Here is a 19,863-nt window from a genome sequence, read left to right on the forward strand (position 1 = left end):
GAACCAGACACGTAGAACACATGTAGCAGGAATTTCCAGTAATTTAGCTACTTGAGATAAATCACAGGATCTCTGCTATGTTCAGGAGCCGCATCACAAGAACAGTGGCAGGATTATAAAACTGTCCAAAATTCAAACCTCAGGCTGCAACCTGGCTAATTACATCGACCAAATTTCCAAGGGCTGAGACTGACTTTCTGACCTGCAGTTTCTCCAACATGCACTCATAAGGAGTCTGTCTTATGAAAAGAAACCCTAAACTTTGCCTTACAACAAATTATCATTATCCTGCTGGATTCTTAAACCCTTCAGCATTTACATGCAGCAGTCCTAATTTCATGGAAAACATTACAATGCTATCCTTAAAGCCTGAGCCATTAATCATGCATCAATCGTGAGTAAGCCCTAGTTTGCTACTCAGTCACCTAAATAACCTTTCTTTTTACAAAGCATATGATTTTTAGCAGAGATAATAAAACAGTATCTTAAATTAACTTTAGCTTTACATTCTCTAAATTAAAGCTATTCTCTAAAAGCCATTATTATAAACCAAATGAACTGCCACCACTGACAGATGATTACAGGCTCGGAACAGATGCAACTCAAATACAGAACTTCACATCTCCACTTACCTAAGCTGCTTTGCATAGCTGAGTTCGATCTCTGTTCTTTCTTTTACAAACTTGATGTATTTTTCCAGAACATCAATACCCCATTGCGTGTGTTTTTCTAAGTTGTCAAACTGGTCCTGCAATGAATAAAAAAATAGTTTAGTCTCGTTGAACATAGAGATAACTAAAAATAAATTTCCAAAGTGCATATCACCACAAAGAAAGTGTTATTAGCATTTTCCATTACCACAGACATTTTTGTAGCTACACGGGTTTTTAAGTCAACAGAAATCTGTTTCTTAACATGAGACATTCAATACCATTCTTCATTCCTCATTTCTGAAAAAACGGTTTCATTTCAGAAATCCTGGCAATTCTACTGAATGCAATTTTCTAATACCAAGATACAATTAGACGAAGGACAGGAAATGGATCCTCTTGCCAGTACTTTATTTTACTCTACATGAATTTGAGGTCTACTCCTAATTAATAACTCTGATTTTAGTCTGGAAAATACAGCTTTGTCAGAAAATTCAAGCTTTGTCAGTGTTATGAACTTAAAATATAATTTAGAAAGGTTAACAACCATTTTACAGAACGGAATTTACTTCCCCTATCACCTGCTTTGTTCTAAAACCGAAGACGTGCTATCAAATCATGCCACAAAAAATGGCGTTAGCCGTATTTACAGCAAGTCTTCTTCTCTACCTCCATTTAGATACAGATGCTACTTTGTTCTTCAAATATTGTTGCCCTCAAGAACACAGTCACACATGTTTTCAATAAAATCTTTTTCAATCAAGAACATTCCACGAGTCAGTTTGGGATTTGCAAATGCCAAGAGAAATTAAGCAACTCTAAATCCAAATTAATTATCCAAGCCAGCTTATTACCATCTGCAGATTTAACCTAAAATTATTTTAAAATTTGGTTACGTCAACAACACTCAAATTCCATAATCATCCATTCCACACAGCATTTAAGTTAACGTTTCTACAAGACTTGAAAAATACTTTTTAAACTGTGATACACTGAATAATTATCCTGACAGAAACACAGCATAAACAAGGTCTTTAATATCAGCCTGACTTATTTGGCATCTGGTTCCATTATGGTTTACATGGAAAATAAAGAGAATAAATTTGTACATCTGCAGTACAAAGGTCAGATTTACAACATTTTCCAAAAAATTGTACGCAGCAATAAATTTGGGGCAGATGCTTTTCTGCCACAATTAAAGCCTCTGACAGAAGTGATGCTTCTCTCTATCTGCCAAAGATTTGGTGTTGCGACTTTCAGTTTGTAGCGCTATCTTCAAATGTTATCAAAGCAATACAAACCCACTTCCTTAGATGCACAGAGTAGAAAAACAAGCAGAAAACTACTACAAAGCCTAGTTTATGAATATGTTGCTTTTAAGCAAATACCACTTTCTGCTTTATAGCATATCTGGCTCCGACAGTAAATTAGATCAGTACCAGGAGAGATTCTTCCAGCATTGAATCAGTCATGCACACAGAAGCTGTTACTTGCTAACAAAAACGTTTTAACTCTATTTTGAAGGTAAGAAATAGGAATCATATTAGAGGTGGAAAATTTGCAAAACTCTAGCAAGAAGCCAGTTAAGACAGCAGGTAATACGCATGGAACAGGACAGATTGGGTTTGTGTATCTGCGTATTAGCTCTGGTTTACATAAGGTACTATTTTAAACCACTTCAGCCAAACCAGACAAGGCTTCAGTTGAAATTATATCACTATTAGTCAATTAAAGAGGCGCTGGGGGCAGAACGGCAAAAGGGCAATAGTATAAAGTTACAAAAATAGTAAAGAACTTCCAAGCCTTGTGCTCCAGGAACTGAGAAAGAGTGGTTACGGGCAAGTAAAAAAAACAAAAAAACAATGAAAAAAACCCCAACACAAAAAAACCCCCAAGATTCAAACTACACAGAATAAAAGCCTGAGTTCCAGCAATATAAATCACCCTTAAACCAATGTAACATCGTTCACTCAAAAAGAGGACGTACATATTCTGCAGAAAGGGAAGATGTGGACTAAGTCAGTATATATTTGCATATAGACAAATCCCTATTTCAGACAATTTCACAGCTGGGGAGAATACAAAGACAACCCGGGTAACATCACAGACCCCTCCTCCTCCCCGAGGGCTGAGATCAGGAAGGAGCATGGTGTGCTGTCTGGAGCAGGATGCCAGCATAGAGGCATCTTCTGCTCCACTTCAAACATACCACCTCTACATCTCTCAGGTTATGCTCCTGTCAAAAAAGCAGTGCAAACACGACCTTTTTAAGGTTTCTGATAAAGAGGTCTCATCGCTATCCCACACCCTACTCTTACACAATTTACATTATTTAACATAAACACTTGCATATAAAATAAATACCCCACGAGCCAGTCCATTACTCACAAGCTTACATGCATTCACACGCATTCCCAACTTTGAGAAGGGAAAACTCGGGGAGGGAAATCCATTCCCTAATCCCTGTAAGCAAATTAAACCACCTTTATCAGATATACCATACTAGGAACAAGAAACTAACTTAGCATTCTACTGCAGCCCCATCCAAGAAGAAAGGTCATGGTTTCCCATAAGAAAGAATGCCTTTCAAGGAGATCCTGCCCTCCAAGATAATTCAGGCTGCTGACTGCACAGGAGGATAGAGCAGATTCTCCCTGGAAAGGCAATCTTGGTGGTGGGTTGTCCAAACCTCTTCCACCACCATCACCACCACCCCCCAACTCAATTCTCTGAACATCGTTTAGGCCAGAGTACGAATAAAAACCTGAAAATGGCTCCAGGTAGCTGCCTCGGTGTGGTCTGTTATCCCATAGATGGATCTGCTGGAATGTTTCAGCGGCCTCACTATGTCAAGTTTGGCAAAAGAAAACTCCATGCTGTGCAATGCGAAGGCAGAGTCCCTGCACACACTGTCAGATGCACCAGCTGTGGGGAGATGTTAACGTTCTATTTATAAAGTCAGCAGAGACACTTGCCCTGCGCTGAGCAGTAACCAGAAGAACCTCAACCAGATAAAACTACAAGCACCGTCCCCCGCTATCAAGAAGCAAGGCAAGGTGCAATTTAGCTTTCTGCAGCCTTTGCTAAAGAGAAGAGTTTCCTTCCTTTTCCGGGCATGGGAGAGTTTTGGCCCAAGTGCCATTTCACTGAGCAGCCAACGCCCCACAACAGCCTGTTACACTGGGGTCATGGATTCCATTATCCCTTCTCTTTTCCATGTTCCTTAAGGATGAAAAACATCAGTAATTTTGGCAACACCATCCCTTGCTGAGTATGAGATTCCAAAGGAAAGGCAGCGCAGCCAGAGGGACCCAACACAGATAGTCCTCCTTGTTCCACGGATCTGCTCAGCAAGCCGAAGGTAGACAAAGGCTAATGAATCGTAGGGGTGACAGAGGACACAGAATGCTTTGATCATAAAGCATAACCTTTAATTCATGGAAACCTAACTCTGGGGATGTATGCAATCAACGCAAAATCAGAACTTCTAAAAAAGAGATTTTTTGAGAGCAGTTAACAATATCACACCTTCAAACAATCAATACTGAAAATGCCTCCCACAAAAGACTTCCCAGAAGCAGACAGTAGAAAAGTTCTTCAAAAGATTCCTAAACTCCAATACTATGTTTCAGTTCAGTTTTCACTGAAGTCCAGAATCATTTTATAGCTTAAAAAAAAGCTCTTCACAGTAATTAATCCCAGTAAAAAAAAAACCCACTCACAAAGGGAGAAATGTCATCAGTAAATTACCTAATACTTTGGTTAACTTAAGCACTTCTAGCACTGGATGTAAGAAGCTTCTCATACTCAAACAGTAAAACTCAACAAGGATTTTCAGAAAGATCAATAAAGGTATCAGTGTCCCACTGAAGTCAGGAAGCAGCTGGTGGCTGAGGAAGTATCTACCTTAAAAAAAGAAGCAAGAGGGCAGCTTGTGAGGATTCATCTGTCTCAGCTCCGAAGGGACTTGACTCTACAACCAGGAGCAGTTTAATGAGAGCAGCACATGATTTTGGCACAAAGTGACCATCCCCACCAGTGACGGACACGGGTTTGCCAAGTAAAGTCTGCCACTGCAGCTGTAGAGGTTTGGTCATTGGCTAGAAGATGGGTCAGGTACCTCCACGAGCTGCTGTTTCAGCTCTCAATTTCAATATACATACTCTCCTCTGTTTGTTTTTGCAGCCTACTCACTCTTCCAGTTAGGGATAACATTAGAAAACAAATTCCACAAGGCTTTAGCATTCTTCAAGAAAAAGCAAGAAAACAAGACAAGAAGTATGACACTGTTCAGTGAGAATGCTCCCACCAGACCACAGTGAGGGGGGCAAACAAAAGGTCACTTTGCACCTGTTTTCTCTGAAAAAGAAACATTAAAACATTTTTGCGAAGTATTCCCTAATTTCCTCTGACTCAGAGACTCGTTTACATATAAGAACACTCTTGAGCAAAATACTGCACTGACAATGAGTCGTGTATCTCAGAAGGTTCCCACCACAGCCTTCACGTTATTGTCTGTGTCCTTGGCCTTCCAACCCGCCAAATCTCATGTTGACCCATTTTCAGGTTCCTATACTTACTGTGATATTAACAGCTTATTAAAAGGAATAGACTTTTGATTGACAATCAAGATGTGTACGTTATTAAACTACTCCTACAACTGTAACTTATTCCTCTTCATCAGATTCCACCGGCTTCCCAATGACAGCAACACATGCCGGTACGAACACTTCATGCCTTCCCCAAGCGATGGAAGACTTCGAACACTCGAACTGACACCCCGCCCCCCCCCCGGCTTCTTGGGGGTGGGAAAAGCAGAGTCTCTGCCCACAAGTTGCTCTAAACAAACAGCATCTTCGTATTTGTTCAGAGCTTAACACGTTCTTGAGCATGCACACAAGAGTTAAAGCTCAAAAGAGGAAAGAAGAACTTTATTAACGTCATTAACTTGAACAGGAATTGGACATCCAAGTACCCAGAATGCTTTGAAAATTTTATCCCTTAGGCAAAGTGTGTTTCTAACTTCATTTCTGTTTCCATTAATTCTCTCCTGGTATTTTTACCGCTGCCCAAATAACCTCACATTCATGCATTCTTCTGAAACTCGGCTGCATGCTTGTTACACTGACAATGCTTAAAATGGAAATAGCGCTGCCTATTTGCTTTTCCTCATTTTAAGGGCTGGTTTAAGTTGTCAAATCCCCTCACTTTTCAACTGTTCTCCTGAAGTCACATTCCCCAGCTATGCTAAGTATTCTGGTTAGAAGAAAGTTAGCCATTAAAAAAAACAAACAAACCCAGAAGAAAAGCTTTCTTCCCATTTCTAAGGCACATAACACAGAGCACAACCAATTATTGAGTAATAAGGAAAGTGTCGTTCATGTGGTCTTTGAAGATCAGCTCAGTAAGATATTCCTTCCTCTTTCAAGAGTGTTCCCATCTATCACAAACTAGTTCAACCCAAAGCTCGGTCAGATTGAGTGATGGATGGGACCCTAATTTGCCACCAAGGGGCTCCAGCATTAATATCTACTCTGATATTAAAGGGGTGTCCCCACTCTTCCCGCAGGTTACAGGCCCGGGCTCTCTGCAGCCAGACAAGGCTCCCCCAGGTCACTGCACTCCCCGTGCCCGGTAAGTGCTTTTCACAAACAGAAAGGCTGACGACGTGGAGTCCGGCTCCACCCAACAGCGAGGCCAAAAGTCCTGGTATGTCTATTTGTTTTCAAGTGTGAACAAAAGATTAGATTCTGGGAGACTTCACCAATTAATTCTGCAATTTCGATCATCGCATCAAACCTGCTCAGCTGAGACTCAGGTACCAGGAACCAGGCTGAACTGTCACTGTCACACCTTCTGCTCTTTTCACAGGTAGTGGTGCAGGAGTGCGAAACTAAGAATGCCAATACAGAGACAAGTGGTGAAGAAAGACTATGCTGAAAATTCAGGTGTTAATAACAAAAAACAAAGCTTTTATATTTTGCATGTTGCTCCTATAATTCTAACCCAGCAACGTAAGAAGAGACCCATGATCCATAATCATTAAGTATATTTGAAGACTTTCTACTGCCTCACTCTCCAGGGAGTTTGATTCCGTTTCCTCCCAAAATGACTTGTTTATCCACTGTCCTAAAAACATAAGTAGGAATAGGGGAATTAAATGCCAATTTTCACCTCTGGTTCATACCTTCTCCTCCCATGTCTCTCTTTTTTAACACTCTCACCCATTTCCGTAGGCAAAAAGGAACTGAAGATCAAGAACACATTACAGTGTTCAAATTCTAAATTACTTTTTCAGATTCCATGGTTTAACAACTCCAAATTAGAAAAATAATTAACAAGATGATGAGACCTTCATAGGCTCGGTTAAGTCCCCTACAGCACTATAGTGCTAGCAGAACACAACAGAATTCAGATCACAGATCCTCAGAGACCTACAATAAAGCTACATGCAAATGTTAACAGTCTTCAGGCAAATTAATAATGAAAGAAAATGCATGAAGTACAGGCTACCACTGCAAGAGCCTTCCAGAAAACAGAGATGAGCAGAAAATACGAAAGCACTTCAGCATCTGTTGACTCAGCCACTACTGATGAGACAACTTCCCACACAAAACTTGTCAGCTATAGTCAGTGAAATCCTCAGTTAATGACAACTAAACATCCGTGTTTATACATATTAAGTATGTTAAGTATGAAATGGAGTACAGGACACTAACCTTTTGCTTCACGCAGCACAGACAAGGAGGACTGATGGCACCATGGAAGATGTACCGATAGGACAAGGACATCATCTCTTTTTGGTTTACAGTGAAATGATGCTGTGGCTTTACCGGCTGTTTTATGAACCTACCCTTCCATTACCCCTGTATATCCGGTTCTCGCTCACAAAACTATTTATGATCACATGCATTTTTCACGTGGATTTCCTATTCATCCAAGCATTTAATTTCATTTCACCCTTTGAGTATTAAATAAATTCTTCCTGACCTTTCACCTTAAACGTGCATATTTCCACTCAAGCTGAATAATCAACACCCAGAAAAAAAAAAAAAAGTCTTATTTTCCCACCTCCATTTTCCCTTCACAGCCATCCCTTAAACTCATTTTTCCGTAAAGCCCAAAAGATTTTTAACTATTCTTTTATCTCTTCTGATTCACTTCAGAACTCGATCTAAGCAAGAGAAAATAGAAACAAAGTAAGATTCTTTGCTGCACCATTAGGCAACTGAGTGCATTTCAAACTTGGGGGACGGGGGGGGGGGGGGGGGAAGTCCCAGAAATCAAGAGTGGAAACAGACTATGTTTTATGTTGAAATATCTTTTATGTTGCTAGATAAACTCACCTCTAATTGTCCTACTTGTTCCAGCAAACATTATAAATTAAGCAGTTTCTGGTCTATATTTCAGCCTTTAAACGTTTTCTCTCTTCAGCACTTTTTTTTACTGCTGAAGCTGTAAAGCAAAATAAGTTCTAATATTTATGCCAATTTTAATTTGGATTCAAAATACTGTTGTGCCAGGAGAATAGCAAGGCCCTTTGCACAGCAAAGAGTAGCAACAGGGAGTAACCCTCTTAATTGTTCTGGACACCAACCACACTCATCCCCACCCAGAAAACCACCTTCCACAAACTCAAGAGTGACCCCTCCTGCTAATTAAGCAGAAGTGCTGTCTCACAGGCAGGTTTCGGCCATACCCTAATCCTACCTTGGCAGAAACCTGACTGAAGTCAAACAAAAAGGGCTTCTGAAAAAAGCCACCCCAGCGTATGGCGCTGGGACCAGCACCTGGAGAGCTAAACAAGCATGGCAGCCACAGCAAGGCAAGGCTGGTTCTGGGAGTACAACCAGATCCTCAGGGCTGACAGGGAACAAATTCAATTGCAACACCTAACAAAAAGGCCCACCTACAGGAAAGCTCCACAGGTACATCCCCCAGTAACAAAATGCTGAGCCACTACAAGGTGAGCTGCTACAAGCTTGTAGCAGAGAAGGTGATGCACACCACCAGACCCGAAATGCCACGGAGGTTACCAGGAGCAGGACCAAAGGCAACGGGAGAGCTTTGATAGCGGGGATGGGAGGGAGAGCGACTCCCTCGGTGGCAGCACAGAGCATCAAGCTGGCAACAAAAGCCCCTCCGCCTGCTTGGCAGGTCAGCAGGAGCACAGCCTGAGAACTTGCCCTGGTGACCCGCTGTCACACCTACTATGGAAGCCTCGCACAACCTGACACATGGCTCACGAGAGGATGCTTCCCTGTGTGAGTACAACCAGTGTCACCAACTGCCAAGACATTCACGCACACACTGAGTCTGGTTCTCTCTGCTGACAGCTTAAACCATGAACTGAAACTGCTCCTTCCTGCAGCCTCTGAGTCACTGCTGCTGCCCGGCCGCGGGGGCAAGGGCGGTGGAGCTCCAGGGGAGCAGGTGCTCCTGCAAGAAACCTCCTGGTTTTGGCTCCAGGGGCTGCTCTCACCACTACAGCAAACAGCCTTCCTCACTGGAGCCCAAACCTATTAGACCCCCAGACCCTCCACCTCTGCCATCCTGGTGCCAAAGCAGGCCTTCTCCTCCCCCTTGGCCTGTTGTATCCTACAAAGGATGTGGTAAAGCAGAACTTGTGGTCCCTCTATAGCAACAGGGCAAGTAAGAGTGCTAACACAGCAGCCAGGAAGGAAGGTGAGAGAGAGGATGTGGTTGCTTGTGCTGCAGCAGCTTAAAAAGATGCTGCGAGAGGTAAGGCAATAGAGAGGAATGGATAATTCTGGGGAGTGGGACGGTGGGAGGATGCAAACAGCTCAACTGGAGCAGGACAGAGCTGATGAGCAATAGGTGATTAAAAGAAACAGCAACTGAATCGAAGGATACTGGATAGTTAGGGACAAAAAGACGATCCTTTTGCAGGCAAAAGGCTATCAGGAAGCCTGGTTTTCCTGGAACAGGGGAGATTCTGATGTGAAATTATGTAGATTACATGCCATGGGTAGCACATGTGGAAGAACCTAAGTCCATCTAGTATTGAGCATTATATAGGTGTGTTCCATTTTTATCTAAACAATTACCTGAAAAGGCCATACAGAGGCGTTAGAGACTTAACACGAGTCATCTGCTGTTATCAGTGGGAGACGCTTCTATGAAAGTTGTTACATCTCTTGAGAGAGAAAATGTGCATCTTAGAGGTGTCAAAATTTCATGCTCTTGAAAATGAACATTATCGTTTTCTTTGAATATGGGAAAGGTAAGGCTCAAAAAACATTGTTCGCATTGTCCAAGGACACTTTTCATAGAAGGCCATGCTGCAGCAGCAATTCATTTCCTTCAAATAAGTTTATACGTTTTGAGGTTTGAGGCACTGCACGACTTCGCCACAATGAAAACCATCTGTCACAAGCAGACCATTCAGAAATGAACACTTCTTTTCAACCATAGAATTCTGCTTATAAAATACATGCAAGAAACCCCAGAATGGGACACAATTTTGTTTCAAAATACATTATAATGTGCAAATTACAACCCAGGATATAAGAAAGCTCTTAAAGAGCAAGATAATAAGAGAGAAACCTCAACTAATGCCAGATGTAAGGTCAGAAATACCAACTATTTTTACTGAAGGACTGAGTGCATTTCAACCTTTTTCTGTAAATGTTCAGTTACTGAAACGGAAGACAAACATGGACATGGTGCTTCTCCTTTTGGTGATACTAGTGCAATTAACTTATTTAAGTGAACCTATTCCTACTAGCTATGGGGATGAAGAGCAGAATCTAGACCTTAAAATCCAGACTCATTAGCTAAGCAGAAGCTAAACAAGGCTCATAACTACTAAAATCTACTGGGCCCCAGAGAGATGATGCATCTCTACCATTAGCATTAATGATACCCACAAAACTCATTTAAAACACAAAGAAACAAAGCAAAGCAATGCTAACCTCTTCCTTCTGCTCTTCCTGGGGGAATAGGAATGGGACAAGGATTTGGGTTTCGCTGACAGTATCCAGAGCTGCAGACTGAAAGCTGCACCGACCCGCAGGGATTCACTGTTCTGTGCGTTATAAACAAGAGCTTTGAAAATGAGCAGATTCTGCTGCTGGGATGGTATAAATCATGAGCCGCAGCAGAGCTCCAGATCCGAGCTGCCTCCCCCAGGAGTTGCAGCATGGTAACAATGCTAAATATATGTTGTTGTTGTTCCAGGAAGATTTTTCAGTTGACAATGTTGCAACTTTTCACTGTTCCCCAGCACCATCCCACTTCCCCGATTTAATACACACCCATTCTTTTATTCTGAAATAATTTGAACAAATGCAATTTTAGAACTAATTCCCAGTAAATCTTTCGGTGCCTGGCTACATCTTTGGATTAACTGTTGACCGCTTTTCATCCTCTTTTTTTTTTTTTCCATTCTGCGAAACTCTCCCTTAATAATACCAGCTGTTAAAACAAAGATCAACAAGATCTCTTGCCCACACAGTTTCCCCTTTGGGCAGCTGTGTACTAATTATTAAAAATGAACCATACAGTGTTCCTACTTATTGCACGGATAACTACAATAGAAAAACAAACAAGCCTGCTGATCCACTTAAAAGAAGACACACACACAAGCACAAAGAAAAAGGCAACTCTGCCCTCTTATCCAAAACCATACTGAATTGCAATAGTAGAATCTTATCCACAAGAACAATACTCCAAGCTGTAGTAGTCTGTGGGAATGTATTTTGTGGAAACCAGCTTTTTGTCCAACTTCTTCATAAACTAATGCCATACTGGATTCACCACATAGAACATCCAAGCTGTTCTACACATCCCTAAAGTGCACAATTTTGTCATTAATATCAAACCTTTTCAAATGCGATGCTGCTCTGAGCACACATCTGAAGTTTAGGAACGCTGGAATTTCAATCCCATTCTGTTGAATTCTTTGGAGGATGAATATTTAGTGAGGAGGGTTTCATTTGATCATCATTTAAAAAAAAAAAAAAAAACAAAAAACAAATCAGTGACATGGATAAACTTTGCAAACTAAGGGTCCTTGATCTCCCTCTATCGAAATGGCGCCCATATGGGCTACATTTATTAAAAAAAGAACCACAAACCAAGGGCCCCGCCAGGTATGCCTGGTATTCTCAACAGCAGAACTTCTGATCTTCTAATCTCCATTAAATAAGCCACCTGTCTGAGGTAGAATTGGGCACGTGTGCAAGTCACTTTTCTACACATGTGCTAATGCAAAGATAGTAAACAGAAGACAACAGCCTTTCCTCCTCCATCTCATTTTCACTGCCTCCTCTGGCTATGAAGCACTCTGAGAACTGACTACCAAACCCCACTGCAGGCACAGTGTCCTTACGGGATGTTTATGCAGACGCTTGGAAAAGACAAATATTGTAAAAGTCCCCATAGTTGTGCTTAGCTGGAGGCTGCCTCCTCGAACCATTGGAACAACGGCAATACCTGTGGTGAAAAAAGAATCACCGCCCCCCGTCCCAAGCATGTCCAGAGCCCTTCCCTAAAATTCAAACAAAGAGTGAAAATCTGTAAACTGAGTGTTCCCCCCTCTCTTTTCCAAATTAAATGGAACTAACAGCTAAAAAAGATTAAAGTACTCCTTTGCTGATGGGGTTCAAAAAGTATTTAATATCTTAAATACCATGATGTTACAAACACAGTCCTAGATTTTTCAAGAGCCACTTCACACCCAGCACCAAGTAAGATTACTCCTACGCTTTAAGTATTTCTATCTGCCCTTGCATTCCATCTTTTAACCCAGAAATTAGATTTGGTGCTTCTGCTCTGATCCAAGAAATAGTTAAGTTTCCAAAACAAGAGACTTCTCAGAGACATACATACTGTTCAGGAAATCTAATGCAATAGATACTCAAAACAACACTGTTGTTCTGTGTACCATTTTAAATGTCTGCAAACCTAGGCATATATTCAACTTAAATTTTAAACACAAATTTCATCACTTCAAAATTTGTTAACAAACTCTATTCAAATTGCATTTCATAATTCAGTATTATCCACTCTGTGGAGTGGAATCAAGGCACACTAGCAAAAAAATAGATTAGCTCTGGAACCAGGCCAGAAATAGAAAATAAGCACAGAGCTGAAGAAAAGCTGAAGAGACACTATTCCTTAAATCCATCTATTGGGGTTTGTCACAAAATTTTTTTATTACAGTAAGACCCAACTCTTCCTACAGCAATGAAAATGGCAACCAAGACGTTCAGCTAACATCCTGTCAAATATTTTCCTACTGCCTATTATCATTCTCATCTCAGCTCTTCAGCACATAAACTCTTCAGAAACGGGACTAACCTCTGCTGCATTCACACACTCTGCAGTACTTCCTAGAGCCAGGCCCTTTGTCTTGATTTTGACAACACTCTTTCAGACTTGATTCCACTTGCATAAGATACTCAAACTTCTAAGCTGAATCTTGCCGTGCCTCTTCTCTGCTAAAGACAAGACCACCTGTAGGGCCACAGAATTAATCTATGATTAACAAACTAAAATATGGTCAAATCAAAACTAATGTGGCAACTGTACCGCTGACATGTCTTGCTAGGGATCAGAAACACCCCCCTTGCATCAAAGCCTATAGTGCTATCAATAAACAAGGATTCTCTAACAATTTAAGTTTCTTTTCCATTGGAGGCAGAGAGCATATACTCATATTCTCACATGCTTAGTTCGATTCCATTTCCTTAAAGTTTATCCTCAGGTAACAACTCTAATTACTTATAGCGTGAACTCGTGTTCAAAGTTTAAATCTGAGGAAAAGTAATCGCACTTCCCTTAATCAAATAATCACTTTATAAAGCCTCTCTGAAACTCCAGTGGGTCTCCCCTCTCCTCCCAACAGAAGCCTCTCTCAGTTCTCAGTAATAAGATCGCAGCAAAAATAAATGAATGCATCAAAGTAGGTGGAATAAAGAAGGGAAAATATTGTGCAAAATGCTGACCCACCAGAAGTACACAAAGCATTTGTTCAGTACTGACAACGCATAATTTAATCGAGGCAAATTACCAAACAAACATCAATTAAATTACATGCTGGAATACAAGAGAAAGTTCTCCCACACACATTTCAGGTTTGCAGACTCGGTCGAGCAGCATGCACATGGCCAGGCACAACGCTCCGTGGATTACGACGGAGCTGTGACAATCCCAGCTACTCACTCGAGGACAGTCAAGATTCTCCGCAGGCCATGAAACAATTACAAGCATCCAAAGAGAAAAAGGTAAATTTAACTCCATCACACTAAACATTCATACAAGAATAGAGAGACAGAGATCATGTGTCACTGAGCTTTGTAAAATGGGAAGAAATCAGCTTCCCACCTTATAAACATGACATTTATGAAACATACAGAACTAGAGTTTTGTAACACAATGATCTTTACCATCCACAAATTTCAAATGCCCAACGACCCGATCAGAGAGCATTTGAAGGAAGTTGTAGCAGCAGCAAAGATCCTCTGACTCCAACAGCAGCCCCCTTGTGCAAAGTGCTGCCTCCACACCCAACAGGTCTGAAGCAGGGACCAGCGCACAGAGAAATCAGAGACAAGCGGGGAACCACAGCGCAGCGAGCAGGACACAGTGGCTTGCTGACTGTCCCACAGAGATGCTGTAGTGAGGCCACACTCTGAGCCCCAACGGACAAAGCTCAAGTTCAGTGTGCTAACCAAGATAACCTAAAATTACAGTTTCTAGAACTAGGACATCTACTGACTGTACAAGCCTGGTTCCCTACAAAGCCTCCAGCCTCTCAAAGTAAAACAGTCAGAACATTTCATGGAAACAAATCAACAGTTACACTTCCTGTTGACCAATGTGACTTGGAAACCTAAGCATTAGGAGTAAATAATGTTTTGCCATCCTGAGCAAGAAAAGCAACATCCTTTGATCCTTTTAAGTAAGGACTGCTTCCCTCAGCAAAGATATTCTGCCCATCAGCTGGACAGGCAAGTCCAGCTGAGCAAAAAGGGTAATTCAGTTTTCTTGCAACAACGATCTCATGTCCCTGGGTTCCAGAAAAAACACGTGAGTATTTTAGAACTCATGCTATTAACAATGATGATGCTACCATGATATAGACTTAAAGCCTTCACAACGCTTGAATAAGCATGTATCTTCACAATCCTAATGGAAATTACAAGAGTCATCTGCTATTAATCTAGTTTTTAGACACAGTCATGAAGAAAAGCACCACCCAATTTAAAACAGTGCTTATTGGAGTTAAGATTAAAAGCCACACGTATGTCACAGCAGTTTGACCGCTTCCTTCTGCCCATCCCATCTTCCTGTACTATGTATTTGCCTAAGTCCAGTATCAATGAAACAAGGGACAGCACTTAAGGTTTGGGTGGTGGTTTCTGGTTTTATTCCATTCCTAAACATGCAGCTGGAATAGCTTTATAGTCAATTCCCAGTTCTGAACTGTGAATGGGCACCAGTTCATAAACCTGAGATGGAAGTTCTGCTGCAGCAGGTAGTGACATTACGCTTTACCCATCCAGGCAACTTTCACTAAACTGCTTGGGTTCAATCACTGAATAAAAGCATCCATTTTCAGATCTTAAAGATATACTTCTAAAGTTCAAATTTTTTTCTAGTTTTAAAAATTCTAATATCCCTCTTCTCCAAGAGCTGCCAGACAGAATACTGTTGGGGGAGTGGAGGGTGTTGGTTTACTGCACAAAGAGGAAAAGTGTCCTATCAGTTCTACTCTGGCATTTAAATACCAACTTACAAACTTAAGATGGAACGGAAAAGTACATGTGAAAAAAAAACAGGTTGACTGCATCCATTCTTATTAAAACCACAAAACCACATTATATTAGTTTACTTAACTGTAAAAGCAACCATTTTTTCAACTAGAGCGTCCATCGAGATTAAGCGCCTATTAAAAGACACAATAGAAGTACCCACTGGCATTGGCATCTAGATAAAAGCACTAGCAGGAGCCTTGTATAATAATGAGCTATACAGTAAACCTAGAGAACAATGAAAATCCAAGACAATTAAATACTACCACGAAAAGATTCTTACTAACTTTCCTAAGCCCAGGACGCACAACATTTTTCAAATACAGATCTCGAAATTCCTTATAAAGCTGGTAAGGCTACGGGAAGCAGACAAGAATTTTAAACTCTCTTTTAAGGAGTTTAGAGCCAACAAAGCTCCCGGTATTTTAGCAACATTGCAGGCTCTTATAACACTGCAGGCATTTAGAAGTGCTAGCAAATTAATATGCTGCACCAACTCATTTGGTGAACAATCTCATTCAGATCTTAAGCTGCTTGTCCTGTGTTCTGAATGTGTTACCAGGCTGAAAAAATCTGAGACACCGAAGACATTTTCTGAAAGGGTGCTACAGTTTTTAAAGCGTAAAGCTGCTTGCTGTACTTTGGACTGATTACTGGGACAGCAATAAAAAGCATTCTGTCTTGAATGCAAACAAAAAACCACGACCATCACACCACATAAATTATGACGTTATTAGTTAAAGGACTAACGCAAACTACAGTTCAATGTTATCAAAATCTTCATATTAGAAGCAATGGAGAGCTGCTGGTTCAGTTTGGAGAGGGTATTATGGCACAGAGCACACGCGGTGAAGTTTTGTGAATAAAACTACACAGATACAGGATCTTGATTTCCACTCTTCTCACGTTCCTAGAAGATCAAGTAGAAGGCTACCACAACAGCAACAAAAAATAAACAGAGGGAGTGCTTACATTATAATGTGCTGCTTGTGTTTTCCTATCACAGCAATAACAAATCATGAAGCATCAAAAGAGGATGGCAAGCACAGTGTTGCTCTTTTCTAGCATTATTGTGGGAGGAAATCTAACAAATATTTGCTTGAATTCCAGAAAGTAATAGAATCTCTACAGGTCTATTAGAAATAAACACTGCCCACAAATTATATGCAAATCTGTTACAAATTCACTTTTTCCATAAGCCTGCCATTCAAAATAAGCAGCTGATAACACAGCAATAACAATGAATACAGCCCGTTCGCATACAAAACCACTGCAAACTGTTCAAGAAGAGAATGGCATCTCGCAAGAGAACCATAAATTTAGGTCAGCTTGTAGCTGCACTGTTCCAGCAGCCGAACAGGAAACAATGTGATGTGCAGAATAAGATGTCGGTCACTTGGGCTCGCTCTTTCCTGAAGCAAGAGAAATTACAACCCGCTTTGAGTATTACTTCTGCACATTTGCTTCAACTGGAAGAGCCTGCACAATGAAAGGTGGAGACCAGCTCATCCCACTCGGGAAACACAAACTCTCCTTCTGTAACATCCAAATGTGTATTCACGGTGACACGGCCTACAAAGAGATGAAGCTGTTTCCTCCAGCCCATCATTTTTGAGCAGGGCCATTTAGGGCATCTCACAATTACATCTTTAAGGAGTAAGTAATTAAGTCCTTAAATGAAAAGAAAATACAGACACACACACATTGCATCCCCTCTTTATCAGGGACGTGTGAATATCACCCCCGCACAGTTCAAAAGTCTAGACTGGGAGGGTTTTAAGCAGATGCCATTAAATATTGATGTTGTTGTATTTCATTTTTGCCTGACTATTTATTTGAAGGCAATTAATTGGTACATTCAAAAAATAATTCTTTGAAAAGTGGCTGTCAGACATAAAGACTTTTTATAGCATTTGGTGAACACTGCAATTCTAGTATAGAGAATCTATTTTAGGTATCTATCAGCATACTATATTGATTTTCAATGTAAGAAGATACAATAAAATAGATACTATCTTACTTTTTAAATTTATTCTCATAGTACAGTAACTATTCAGCCGTTTACAATTTCACAACACACAAGAACTTTCATAACAACCGTGGGCACAAGATAAATTACTATCTTTTTCCCAAGACCGGAAGAGTCACCAATGAGATGGGAGAGGTTTGAGACCTGTGCAGGATTTCCAGGTCCTTGAGTGACACGTGCTCCATCCTTCCCATCTTGCTGGTCTTTAACTCCTGTCACACAATTGGCACAACAGGGCCCATCAATGCCTGGATTGCACAACACCTACCTATCCCAATGGGGATGGGAACTTCAGCAACAGCTGCTATGACAACTCCTCCCAGGTTAACAAAAAAAATAATAAATAAAAAAAATAAGCAGGACTTCTGAAACAGCACAACACTAAGCAATATACTTATTAAAACAGCAGACATTTAAGTGCTACATTGAGAGGCACTCCTCAAAAGTCCTGCTAGATGCACTTTTAAGTCATTACTGGAATGAGATGGTTTTAAGGCATTTAGTTTCAAAGCAGATGATATTAAAGGCAAAGTTCTCATTTTTTGTGTAAGAGATGTTGGCTTTGGTTATTACAGCTCATCAGAAACATTTAAAAAAAAAAAAAGTCTTGTCATTATATTAAAACACCAAGGTACTATCAGCAAGCCTCCTTCCAGTGCTCCAGAATCTTAGAGTACGTTATTTGCTGCTCCTATGACCCTTGGTGTATTCAACTGATCTACAAGAAACCTTCCTTCACTAAAAACACCTCCTGAGTTGCCACTCAAGCCTACAAGAGGTTATCACACCACACTTTAGTGGACATTTTTGGAAACACATGTTGCAAATTCTAAAGCACTTGGTGAGAGGAGTTAATCTTACCAGTAATGCAAAAGACACAAAAAAGAACAGTGTCTTTGAGAATAAATAATCTACTTGTAGAAATTAAGATGCACGGGGGGAGGGGGGGGACAGTGGAAGATAATGGGATATTAACAAAATTACTTGTCCTGCTGCAGAACATCAGAAAAGAGAAAATTAAATTAAGAGCTCAAGACTAAAGGCATCTGAATGTATTGGAGAAAAATTTCTTAGTTGGGATACTAGAGACACAAATGCTTTAGAAAAAACACACGCCTGAAACACGATGAAGGTTCGGAACATCACCCTGCCTTGCACAGACATTGATGCAAACAGAGTGACAGATGTTCAGAGAGCAGAGTCAGCATTACTAAATTAAGCACAATGATCTAAATTTCTTATTAACCTCAAAAAAAAAAAAAAGCTGAAAACATAACGCAGACACAACGGACGCCGCATAAACAAAAAGGCCAGGGCTTCAGCTCTTACATCTGCACCGAAATAATCAAAATTACTCATAAAGGTAAGGGCTGAAGAATAAGATTCAGTCTTTTCTAAAATGTGATTTAGTTGAACAATGGTACAAAATACAAGCAATTTCTAAAATAGCAGATACACTAATAAAGATAAATAGCCTGAGCAACATTTTACACCAGTGCAAGTGCTTTGTGAGACAAAGCTTATCATAAGGGCTCCATATTAGACGTGATAATGGTGGCAAGATAAAAACAAATCTCGCGAGGTTGCCCTCTAAAATTAAAAGGCTGTAGTTTAAGCAAAAATAAGAAATTTCCCTCCAGATAAAATCCCCAAAGTTATATAAACTTTTCGTGCCTTTGCTTTCTTGCTCCTTTTGTAATTCCTATTCCATTATACTTTTCCATCTAGGCTGAAGAAAATCACAGTTTCCAAACGTTAAATCAAATATTTCAAACGAGAGGTGTTAACATGGATTGATTCATTTATACAGCAGTAATTAACATTTTATCTAGGGACAAGAAGATCAAAAAAACACTCCTCGTTCTAGTCTCTTTTTAATGTGAACGCAAAATACATTCCATGCAACTGCTGGCACAACACCACCAAGGATGCCCAAAGCTTATGGTGGTCCCAGAGACTCTCATCTCAAGATACAGCTGCTCCTTCTGACAGAATCCACCAGTCCCTTGGCAACCTGTATCAACCCCCACTATTAAAAATAACAATGTGCCAGCCTTCCTCCTGTTCCCCTTTTGCTCTTCCTTGTATCTATGCTTTGCTTACTTCAGCTTTCATCCATTACATTGCTGCTGCTTTGTCTGTTGGATTAAAGAGCACTCAGACACAGAAGAAATGCCTTCGTTTGAAGAAGGGCAAACAGGATCCTCCTGTCCAACCTTTGACTTGGATGGATCAGAGCTACTGATCTTCATACAGCAACTGGAGCTTCTGGGCAGCGTTCCCTGAACGTCCCATGACTCCCCAACTATTTTATAACACAGGGATAGACCTTTTGCTCGATGAGCAGTTGAATCATCTAAAAAATATAAAAGAGGATACTGACTTGAAGCTATGAGATGCTTTA

General features: G+C 40.6%; 1 protein-coding gene across 2 annotated transcripts in view; it reads right to left on the reverse strand.

The window, feature by feature from the left end:
- FNBP1 (formin binding protein 1) overlaps positions 1–19,863 on the reverse strand; it is a 97,285-nt gene that overhangs the window by 64,635 nt on the left and 12,787 nt on the right. For both annotated transcript variants that reach the window (XM_074161191.1, XM_074161190.1), the window contains exon 2: positions 633–748. In XM_074161191.1, coding sequence (XP_074017292.1) covers positions 633–748 — 116 coding nt within the window. The remainder of the gene's footprint in view (positions 1–632; positions 749–19,863) is intronic.

Source organism: Numenius arquata, chromosome 19 (genome assembly GCF_964106895.1).
Source record: "Numenius arquata chromosome 19, bNumArq3.hap1.1, whole genome shotgun sequence".
NCBI classification, from domain to species: Eukaryota; Metazoa; Chordata; class Aves; order Charadriiformes; family Scolopacidae; genus Numenius; species Numenius arquata.